We start from the raw sequence: 11,756 nt of genomic DNA, 5'->3' as shown, positions 1-11,756 counted from the left end.
TATAAATAATAAAGTAATAATAATAATAAAATATAATTCATTTACAGGAAAACTTCCCAATAAAAGTCCTGTGAAGATATGATATTTTGTGTAACAGTTCATTTACCACTGTTTTTGATGGCCCCATGCGAAAGACAAACCTTCAAGATCATTTGTTTATCCTAAAAAAGGTTACGTTTATCTGCTAAATGTTTGCTACGGATTATTTGGGTGTGTTTATGTATATTAGATATTTAACAAAAGCAAGTTTCATGGAGGGAAATAACCTTCAACTAGACAGTACTGCCAATTATGCTACCAGTAAATATTTGCGTATCAGGAAACAGGAGATTACAAAAGAAAGATGAAATAAAATAGCCGCTTCATTCGGTGTAATCATTCACTAACTTGGCTACCAATGGGTCCCCAGGAAGGATTATGAATGACAACACTTTGCACTGCCTGTGTATTTGCCTTCCAGTCTACAATACTGAAAGCATTAAATGCATTATTTTTGCCTGTAAGATTCGTGTTGCTGCATCCGCATGGCACACTGTTCGCCCCTTAATGCTCTGTGTTGGTTGGCCTTAAGCTGTAATGCCATGGTAACTGGAAATAAGGGAGATGTGAAAGCACTCCGTGGGGAAAGGTTCCTGCCTCCTCTCCTCAGTCAAACCCCCTGGCGAGCGTCTCTTTACCTGCCAGGCCACAGGGACTGATGGAAGCTACCAACTTGTCTAGACTAAACTGTGGCAGTCCCACAGGACACACAAATTAGACTCCAACTCACAGGTGAGGAGGGACTGGTATGATGCAAGTGCAACAAGAAATTAAGCCATTCAGAGTTTGAATCAAGCAAGTGGAAGAATTTAAGCTTACAATAATGCTGGATTGCCTGTATTTTTGTGTAATGATCTGCCTCTATATCTTGTGATATTACACTGTCATTAATCATGGTGTACACACATCAACTAGGCTCATGCACAAATGTGGGGCAATTCTGTCTGAGGTAATAGCCGACCTGATTTTAACTTTGGCCAACCAAAGTCAACCATTAACTGATCTAAACAAATGGGGATTCTGTGCTAGAGAGTTTCTTCAGCAGTTCTTTTTTGTCTATATAAGTGATATAGACTCTGCAGTTCATGGTGACATGCACCCTGTGACAGTCTGAGTACAGCATGGTACCTGCATGCATGAAACGTTAGCCGTATTATAGCAAGCCTAATTATAATGCTTTTTAAGGGAAACACTTCATATGATTAAATTAATTTCCCCATTCATCATTATAGAAATGGACTCCAAATTCTTTGGGTTTTTTTTGTGTCCTATTCGTCATCAAAAGCTAAACAGATTGATTCCATTCATTACTCTATGTTGTATAGTTCTCTTTGTTGTGAAAGTGCAGTGGGATAACTTTCAGGAGGTCCCAAATACTTTTTATAGCTATGTGAATAATACAAAAATAAAAAAATGAATGGATGCATGGTTGCAACAAAAAAAAGACTCGAAAAACTACTTCCATGGAGTGAAATAATTTCTTAATTGTGGTGATTGAAAAATCCAGATGTGTTGTCTGTCAATTAATGAATAAACTCTAATTACAATTAAGGTGGCATCAGCATGCAGCCGAACATTAAGAGCCAATAAAAGTGTAAAGCAGGAAAACATCACATGTGTAGACAACAAGCCATGAAGAGACAGAGGGTGTGACTCCGCCTATTGATCAAAGTCCATCCTCCTCCCTTTTGTCTTTTCTTCAGTTTGTTAACTTCTCCAAAAGCCGCATGGACTTCGGATGAGCCGCCCAAACCTCTTGGCTGGCCTTCGGTTCAATACGTTGGATTTTGGCACATCCGGACTGACCCGGTCCGTTTACACGCAGATACTTTCCCCTCCTTTCTCAGCACTGGTGTTCCATGGAATCTTTGTGGAAATCATTTATTGTCAACACAGCAGCGAGGTAAGAAAACACATTTACTGCTCAATCTTCAAAAATCCAAATCAACAACAGATTATGATATCATCAAATCGTGTTTAACAAACACACACGCATGGGTGTATTCTCTTAGAAAGCATGACAGATTGTGAAACTATTTGATGTCGCCAAAGCATCGCAAGTGTTTGAAACTGTGTTTTTAGTTTTTGCCCACAGTGTGGTTTTAGTTTTGCCGTGGGGTTTGCGATGCTTTCGCAGCGTGTATGGAAATCACTTGCACCGTGATCGAGCTTTTGAGCATATACTATTTTCATATTATTTGCGTTGTGTTCATTTGAGCAGGCTGGTCATACTGGCAGGGCAACACGCGTTTTCTTATGTAGTTTTATAAAAACATTTGGCCTATAAGCGCCACAAAAAAAAAAAGAACCTGCGAAGACACTTTTTTCTCAGAGCTTATAAGTTCCTCTTTTATGTTTGTACTGAGTCATTTTATTGGTTACTTTGAGATTTAGACTACTTTGCCGGAAAGAAACTTTTTTTCTTCATGTCACGTGAACTTGCTGACATCTTCCAACTTGTTTTAACCTGACAGCGCCGACAATTAAGCAGCAGATTATAACTTTTAGACATTTGTTTTTCCCGAATCACTCCTTTCCCACGTGGTTTAAGGCTCCGCTTGTCAATTTGGACGGTTGCTTTCGGAAGTCACTCTATGGCATCACTCTACAGATCTGGGAATGCAGATCACACACACCCTTCACAGAGTGCAGATTTCAGTCATCTGAAAACAGCCCTGAGCAGTTTCCTCCATGCACATTGCCTAAACCCTGTCAAAAGATAGTGATGTTTTGCAGTGTGATCTTTTAGTTTTTAGGAGGTTATTGAAAATGAGTGTCCACTAGTGGGAAAACAAATAATGCAAGTCAGAAAAAAAACAACCTACAACCTTTCAAATAGTTCATGCTGTATGTCTTTCCAGTTCATGCAGATGTTTGTGTGGCAGAGTTATGAGTTCATCACTTGATGAGGTCATCTTTCCTCCTAAGCCAAACTGTCAGCCTCAAGCTGTTTAAATTGCGCACAAGCTGTTGCAATATGCTGCCTTCACGTGCCTGTTGGAAAATACAGATATAGAAGTTGAGCATGCGTAAATACTACGAAAAAAAGCTTGAATTTTCATTGTTTTATCTTCACTGATGTGGAAGTTGATCGATATTATAAAGTGCTAAATAATCTGTCCATCAACTGAAAATTAATCAGCAAACTATTTTGATAATTGATTAATCGTTTAAGTACATTTTCAATGCTGAAATTAACTTCTTGAAGGTATTAAGTAATAATTGTTCTGGACATATATTTTAGTAGTGTAGAACATTTTTCTATTCGGGAGAAGTGTATGAAAAAGGAACAAGGGTATGACTCAGGGTTTGTGGTAATACAATGCAGAATTGAAACAGCCTACTGTAATGTTGGTTCTCATGGCATTGACCCGAGATGAGAAGTGCATGGTAGATGAAGGGATAAGTTCTGGTTTGATAAAAGCCAGAATGAAGCTCTTCGATGTGACTGGGATGACACATCTGAAATGATAGTAAGACCATAAAACATCAAATATGACTCGAATGCAGTATCGCAGTAATGCAGTCCCATTGTAATTGTTATATATACAGACATGGCCTTAGAGTGAAGACTCCTTTTAATCACACATGGATAATATATCACCATCACATCAACTGGTAAAGCTGTAGGCTCCACCATGAAAGCTGGTTTGTTTATTGCAAAATGTGGCAACTATCACATTGGCCCTTAGGAAATGGACTAAGCTATGAATCATCATTGCACATTTCTACTTCTTTGCTGCTTGTTGCATTTTGCTTCCATCTATGTGCATCAGCTGAAAAGGGTTTATGTGACATGTGATAAGCCACAAGATTCGCCATGTTGATAAAATGCCTCAAGGTAGTTAGGACCTCTTAATGTGTGCAAAAAGTGTTTTTTGTCCTATCTGATGTCTGAGGTGGGAGTTTATTCAAGCTAATTAGAAAGATTGATCCTTTGAACAATGAATGGCAGTGTCTAATTGTTGTTACTATATTCTCAGGTCTGGAGCTATATCATTGCACCATCACAAGGGACTATATGATGAGCAGCCAGGCAATGCACACCATTGTTGACCCAGTGTTTCGAAGCAAGATGCCACTATTGGACGGGACGATAGCATCCACAGGACTGTCAAAACCACAAACTATGTCTGGTTTCCTGGGTAAGCAGATGCTGCAGTACAGCGGGGCCTACTTCACTCATGATCCCAGAGGAAAAGACGAGGCGGGATTCACTCCTCCTTGGAACAACTCAAAGACCTCTCTGGTGGATCGCAGGAGTCCTGTGAGTCACTTCTCTGGCATGGATGGACAAAAACACATAATTTACAGGCAAGACAGCAGTTCTTCAGAGGAAGGCCATTGCCATTCTTCCTCTCTGCATCACGCACCAGTAAAACAGGGCTTTACATTATACACTAAAAGTCCTGGGATCAGCAGTCCTACAGCTGCTGCATCAGGGGCTCTTAGAAAAGTAAAAACTGGAGGTGATAATTTATCTCCCCCATCTGAAAACTCTGTTTACTTAGCGATTCCTAAGCCAGTTTATGTGCATAACCCCTGCTGCAATGAACTGGGTTGTGTGATAGGACAACGATACAGTGTGGAACACGGCTCTCCGAGGATACCAAACACTGTATATGAGCATGATTGGATGCAAACTGATACTCACTACACTGAAAGACCGCCCATCCAGAGGAAAGCACAAGACACACTGCCGCAACAGAGAGGTTTACAGATTGAGCCCAGTGCAGAACCACTAAAGAGGATGAATGTGGAGACATACAGCCCCGGTAGAGCAAGGGCCTTTCCTGGTATGATTGACCCAAATTATAGCAGTTACCCTTGCACCCCGACTCGCACACTTTTTGGTTCTCCAAGTGAGCAGAGCCAGCGTTTACAGACTTCCCCCAGAGGTTACCCTAGCTTATACCCCTCTCTTCCCATATATGAGCATATGACCTCAGAGGTTTATCGGGAACATTCTCCCATGACCAAATATGGCCAGTTAACACAGCACCCGATGTTTTACTACTCCCAGGCAAATGTGGAGGTAGAAAACGGGACACAGTTCAAGCAGAGAGAAGATGTGGCTGTTATTCTTAAACACACAATCTCAAACCCCCGGGAGCATTACATAGTGCCGCAGTCGCGTCATGGTGAAATTCCTTTGCCAGGCACTGAAACGTTGCCAAATCATGCCTTGATGCAGGGTTTTGACTATCCATATTATGCAGTTCCCAGATTTCATTTAAATCCAAGCCAAATCGGAGCCCCTCTAAAAAGGCAACATGCATCGCCTAGCTTTCACTCTACACGCATAAATGTTTCCCCATCCAGCCATTACATGGAGCACCCCATGGCCTCTGCAACCATCCTACACAAGGACAAACCCAGCGCCAGCCTGCATGCTGGCCAATCACACACCAACTCACCATTCCTACGTGTGGACCAAACCAGTCCTACCAGACGTGTAAGCCAACCTGGTGTCTCACCATCCAGCATACAGACTAACCGTTTTTTTGCCCCACTCACCAGCCTGCACATTGACCGACCCGTCTTTCCTCCAACTGGCCTGAACATGGACAGAATCCTGGACTATTCCTCTTGTGATGCCCATGTTATGTGCCCAGAAAAGCCCAAAAGGTTTCCTGTTTCCCCCGCGGCATGGCTTCCCCGGTCACCGCATCACAGTTCAGATCGAGTCCACGCAGCTGTACCCAATAGTGCAAATGTCCGAAAAATAATTTATTCCCCTGCTGTTGCACCAGGAAATAAACACAATGGCCCTGTGTCTAGTTCAGGCACTGCTGTTCTGAAAGAGTGCCTGAAGAGAAGTACTTCTCACTCATCTTCACCCATCAGAATAAAAGAAGAGGATAGGGATTTATGTGAGGTGGAACTCAATAAGAAACGACGAAGGGTGGAAATGGAGAATGGAGAAGTAGGAAATGAAACAGACTCTCCTCCAATGCCAGTTATTGACAATGTCTTCAGCCTGGCACCTTACCAAGCATACCTGCAGGCATCTGGAATGTTATTTCCAGGCAGAATCGTCCGGTCACCTGAGCAGCGTGAAGACAAAACCAAGCAAGACATTAAAGCGAAAAGGCCACATCGAGATGAACAGCAGTCTGTTGTCCGACTGGTTCCCAAAGCAACGTGTGCAGACACTCCAACAGAGAAGCGTGCTGTAGAGATCTTTGAACCCAAACATATTAAAGTGGAAAAAGTAGATCCATCAGACCCTGATGACTGCTCAAATACTCCTGTTAGTCAGAGGTACTGCAGCAAATTAACAATCAAAAAAGAACCCAAAGAGACCGGTTCATTCAACAGCAAACCCATGTTGGTGATAAAGAAATGTGAACCTGACGAACTTGAAAGTAAACCCTCATTAGCAGATGAAAAGGAGACTTCACATGAGTCCAAACCTGGTGAGGTGACTGCACAGATGAACTCTGCTTCTCGGGCTAATGTATGCACACTGCATGAACAGCAGGTCACCCTGCAACCCAAATCCATTACTCCACCTCAACCCCCTGAGAGCAAACTCAATTTTAAAAACATTCCTCCCCAGTGTCTGAAACTTTCCACCTACAATTTAATTTTCTGTGATATCAAGCCTTCTTGCCCAGCTCCGCCCGCAGAGAGGCCACCTGCGCAGCCAATAGTTGAAGTTATACCAAAACTAGAAGTCCAAATGCCAGTCCGCACGCACTTCTTTGAGATGCACCATTCACTCTGCAAGTTAGTATCCGACTTTGTGTCGGCCTCTTCAGAGCAGGAACTCAGAACCTGGTTGTCTCAGTTGGAACTGCCTGAAGCGGTATCTCCTTCAGCCAAAGTCCAGAAAGTGTCTTGTTTGTTGGGGGTAAAAGCCAGAGAGGTGTGGCTCAATGAGGAGATGAAGTCAGCGCTCCATACGGTCCTGGAGAGGTTGAGAGAGTACACCTCCCAAGAACGCTGTCCTTTTCCACACGTCATGCGGACGGGGGCAGTGTTCCTCCCCATGTTGGTGGTGAAGGAGCTGCTGTTTCCGATGGTCCAGGGCAGCTTCATCGACCAGGTCCTGCAGGAGCACAGAGTGGAGTTGCGGCCTACCACGCTCTCTGAAGAAAAGCTTCTCATCCAGTTTCATAAAAGAGCCTGTTCCTCCCGGCTCAGAAGACTAATGTCCCTCAAACACCTGCCTGACATCTACGTGGACGTGGTCAACCTTTTGTATCACACCTGTGTCTGCAAACATCTGGGTGAGTGCATGTTCACTTCACAGTTACTGAGGTAATATTTTGTGAATATTTTTCAAGTAAAGGAAACGGGTGTCGCAGTGATGTAATTTCAGTTACAGACATTTATTTTAGTCCTTATTCCGTCTGTTTCCAAATCAATGGCACTCTAGGTGGTATGATTATATTTTGTCTCTTTTTGGTAACATCAAGCCAGACTAACTAGAGGTGTTGCAGTAAGCAACAGTTGTGTTCATTAATGTTCAGGGGGAAATACTGGACACAACTACGTATTTCAACAACCCTGAACCAATAACGCAGAAAGAATATAATTATGATGAATATGATTACTAAAAGACTATTTGAGGAATAACCACCATCAAAATATTATATTTTATAATAAAATCCAGTGAGTCAAACAATCTACCCAATTGAAGTCCAAATGTTCATGAATGAATTGAATGAATATTGGACATTGCGTGCATACACATGCATATATCAAGTGGAGACCTTTTTTACATTTTTACAATAACTACTGCACTTCAGCACTATGTGCAATAGATTTAGTCATTTAAGTACAGTTTATTAGTTAGGCAGCTATAGAAATGTGACTTTTCACCTCAGGGATGAGTGTAGAATAAATAGCATGAATTTGCTTGTAAAAAGTTCGGGTTTAAGTTCATTTGTTCTGTTATTTATAATAGATCATAAGACTGACTAAGATAATTCGTATGAAAGCCTACTTTTCAGATAACAGTTGAGCAAAATGTTTGTTTCCTGTACAAATACTAAGAAAGATGATACCTCTAGTTAGATCATTTGACCATGTGATATGTACAACATGATCACATGTTGGGTAGATTGTGTGACTCCCTGATTCCTCTGGATTTTATTATAAAATATAATATTTTGATGGTGGTTATTCCTCAAATAGTCTTTTAGTAATCATATTCATCATGATTATATTCTTTCTGCATTATTGGCCCTTTTGTAAAGAACAAACATTAAATATTCAATATAAAATCCATTTATTTTTTACAGAATCAACCTCACCTGATGTCCAAAAGAGAGTCCAGGTATATTTATTGTTTATGTTGTCCCGCAATCTCACTATTTGATTTCTCTGATTAGAAAGGAGGACATTTTTCTGCTAACTTTCAGTCACTACTAACCGTAACTAATCCCAACAAATTGCATGATTGCATTATGCTTGTTATGGTGGGTGGAGGTGAGGGTGCTGAGCTGGGCTATTTGTGGAAAAATGAAACTCTCCTTCATGCTTTTGCTAGATAGCATTGGTGGACCTTAAAGATTGTGAGGCAGGCTGTTTCATCACATTACCGGAGGAAGGAAGTGAAAGCACGCTACACACACAGAGGGGATTAACTGTGGCACATTTTAAGCAGATAAGAAGATGGGGATCATCATCTTTTAACAGTTTCCTCAAAAAATCTGCATCTGTGCTGTTTAGTCATCGAGGGAAGTGAGACTGAACGATTGGTGCTGTAAGAAAATAGGATTTAAAGCATAAGACTGGCAAGATTCTTTCTTTCTTTTTTTTAAATTTATTGTCAACAAATCTCATGAAAAGACCAAAACGGAGCCCATTTGTAGCCACTAAAGGCTGCAAAAGACAGTTACAAAATATGTAGTTTCATTCTTTAAAAGAGGCTCAGTGATTTCCTAAAACAACCGGACACTAGCTTTTACAAATGTTGCTCAAACAAGAATAAATAATGCATTTGTTTCTACAATTATTAGTTGCAGATGTGGTGCACTAGGGAGTATTTCTGGCTCCAATATGGTGTATGTGGGGTTAACTCAAAATAAACTACAGTGCCCATGTTTATCACAACGAAGGAGCATGACAACCGGTGCAGTGGTTTGCCTCGTTTTTAAATAGATTTTGTACAACAAAGGAGGTCTTTGGCAGAGAGGAATACTTCAGGCTTTGGTTGCACAGACCAATTCATTGTTGGCATTAGTATTTTCATGGGATTTGTTAATAATACAAAAATATACTTCACCTTTTAATCGTCTTTTTACTTTGTGTCCTTCAAACATCGATTATGTTTGGCACGCAGTTTGCTAACTGAATTGGGCTTAATCGAGTTTCTGTCAACTGCTGACATTAATGGTTCACATGGTTTGGGAGCACTTGACTTTGGTATATGAACATTTCCCTTGACTTACTATTGCCCCACTGCTGTTTCATCCCTGACTGATGGCACCCCTTGTAGCAGCTGACTTTTTTTTCCCACAGCCTTCTTTCTATTCTGTCTCTGCTGAAAGGGTGTTTCATGGTGAAACATCATGCTGTCCAATCACCAGGTCTGCTGAATAGAATAGTTTCTCATTGTTCTTGTGTAATGAATATGCGCTCTGGGAAAATTGATTTGTCAAACTGTGTTGAGCTTCGTGGTTGCTGGCTTGCTTTTTTTTTTTTTTTTTTTTTTTTTTTTTAAATCATCTGTTCACAAAGTCAATTATTTTATTCATCTCTTTTTCAGTCACAACTCTCAAACTTCCACCTTTCTCTATATTCTCCCTGATCACGAAAATAATTCTGTAAACTCTTTAACTTTTACCTTCCCATTTTGTCAACAACACAATTTTGATACATCTTGGCCGCTGTGTTGCAGGATTAGATATGGACGATCCTGCTGACAGAGAAACGGATGAAGGGTGTGAGGAGACTATCAGCTGCAGGAGTCCTGTGTCAGACATCACTGCCTCACCCTCAGAATCACACCCACAGAGACGTCCGAAGGACCATGAAAAAACCAGTAATAGAAGAAAAAGCAGGATAAAGACCAGTTCGAGGCGTATGTTTCTGGACAGCAATTTGTCAGAGAAGGAAGAGGCAGATGACACCAAGAAGACTGTAAGGGGAGGTGTGCTGGATCCATTTAGGGAGAAAACCTGGAGTGGCCATCAGTCTGAAGAGACAGCAAGTGGCCGTATGGTTGCAGAGCAGGATTCCTCACTCATTCCACTAAGCATAACTTTGGAAAATTCATGGATGTGTCCTATAACCTTTGAGAAGCTTTCTCCATCTCCCAGTGACACAGAAACAGAGGAACACTCCAGTCTGCAGCCTGTTGGAGCAAAGTCTCCGGGTAGATCCGAGAATTGTTCAGGTGTGATTCTCAAACTGAGGAGGATGTTTAGCGAAGGTCTGAACAGAAAGAAGGCGCGCTACCAAGCAGTCATTCCTCAAGCCGGGTCATTTGCTAATCCTTCCCACTTACATACTGATGATGGGGGGGGAGAAGTGAGCAGCGAGAGCGACCCTCACAGGAGGACGCCCAGAGTAACCCACAGGTGGCAGAGAACGGGAAGCTTCCCGCACGCCTTAAGACCGCTTAGCAGCTCTTCTAAGAGAAAACGCAGATCGCTCGTGAAGATCAAATACTGTCCCTACTTGTCTACCTGCCACAGCGCTGAACACAGGAGGCGATGGATCCTGCGTTCGGCCGTCCAGAGGGCTCTGAGGGCCATGAGGTTCTACCCAGACCTGGTAGGAAAGAGGATTCGTCATCTGTACGAAGAAGATGATAAATCCGAAGTGTGGTACAGAGGGGAAGTGGTGCGTATCCATGAAGCCCACTCCAACCCTCTGAAGACTATATTTGAGGTCAGGTATGACAGCGAGCCAGAGTGGAAGTACTACCTAGAGCTACTGATAGACTATAAAAAAGGCTGGCTCAAAATCGAAGACGAGTTCACCCAAACAAATGTCTAGGTGCAAGTTTTGTTTTTTGCCTTGTCACGCTGCAATCGGTTCCCCTACTGTCTTTTTTTTACTTTCCAAAAGTCGGCTGATGCCTCCTCAGGAATGAAGTCGGACTGGATAATTTTTTTTGTTATGAGGTCAACTACACATTCTTTGTCACTTACAACTGCAGTTTTTAGATTCTTACGATGAGCAATACGCAACATCCTGTAGATGTTTTTTACGCCCTTATCTTTTGACACTATCAATAGCTTTTTGTGGTCGATAGAAAAGTTAGATTGCAGTTATGTCAAATAAATGCTACAACACTGCCCAATTCATAACCAGTACAAAACTTTGGAGAACAATGTTATTCTGAGTGAAGTTCGCGACTTGTAGATAGTTTTTCTATTTATACTTTGCCAGTAAGAAATTAGAAACCAGAAAGACATTTATAAAAGGTTTTTTTACTGTCAAACCAGCCACATGTATATAGGTTTACAGTAGCAGTGCCAGTCTTGTACATCATAACAAAGAGTGATTGTTTTCCCCTGATTGTGGTTGGTGTTTAACTGAAGCTGCATTGGCATTAATGTAGTTCTGTACTAAGCTGCTGGACTTTAATGACACCCAGGCTGAGATATCCCCGTGTTATAGCGTTTTAAACACTGAACCTTAAGACTTTCACCTCATATCACATTTTAATTAAATTTTGTATAATTGCTGTATATTTCTGCAGATCAAGTTGTTTATAACATCGTCACTCGTCTTAAATAAATGTTTGTAATGAT

General features: G+C 41.5%; 1 protein-coding gene and 1 long non-coding RNA gene across 2 annotated transcripts; one reads left to right on the top strand and one right to left on the bottom strand.

The window, feature by feature from the left end:
- LOC142947516 (uncharacterized) lies at positions 1–7,586 on the bottom strand. The gene is made up of 3 exons (XR_012953373.1): positions 4,217–7,586; positions 3,384–3,501; positions 1–3,033 (listed from the first exon to the last, which is right to left on the bottom strand). It is a non-coding gene; the product is annotated as an uncharacterized LOC142947516 (long non-coding RNA).
- On the top strand, positions 1,375–11,756 carry cunh15orf39 (chromosome unknown C15orf39 homolog). The gene is made up of 4 exons (XM_076089161.1): positions 1,375–1,942; positions 4,023–7,274; positions 8,292–8,326; positions 9,893–11,756. The coding sequence occupies exons 2-4, from the start codon at positions 4,061–4,063 to the stop codon at positions 9,896–9,898; spliced, it is 3,255 nt and encodes a 1,084-aa protein (XP_075945276.1). The 5' UTR covers positions 1,375–1,942; positions 4,023–4,060; the 3' UTR covers positions 9,899–11,756.

The sequence above is a fragment of the Anarhichas minor genome, unplaced genomic scaffold (genome assembly GCF_050575085.1).
Source record: "Anarhichas minor isolate MPS153535 unplaced genomic scaffold, ASM5057508v1 ptg000011l, whole genome shotgun sequence".
Lineage (NCBI taxonomy): Eukaryota > Metazoa > Chordata > Actinopteri > Perciformes > Anarhichadidae > Anarhichas > Anarhichas minor.
This window is presented reverse-complemented; position numbering and strand designations above follow the sequence as displayed.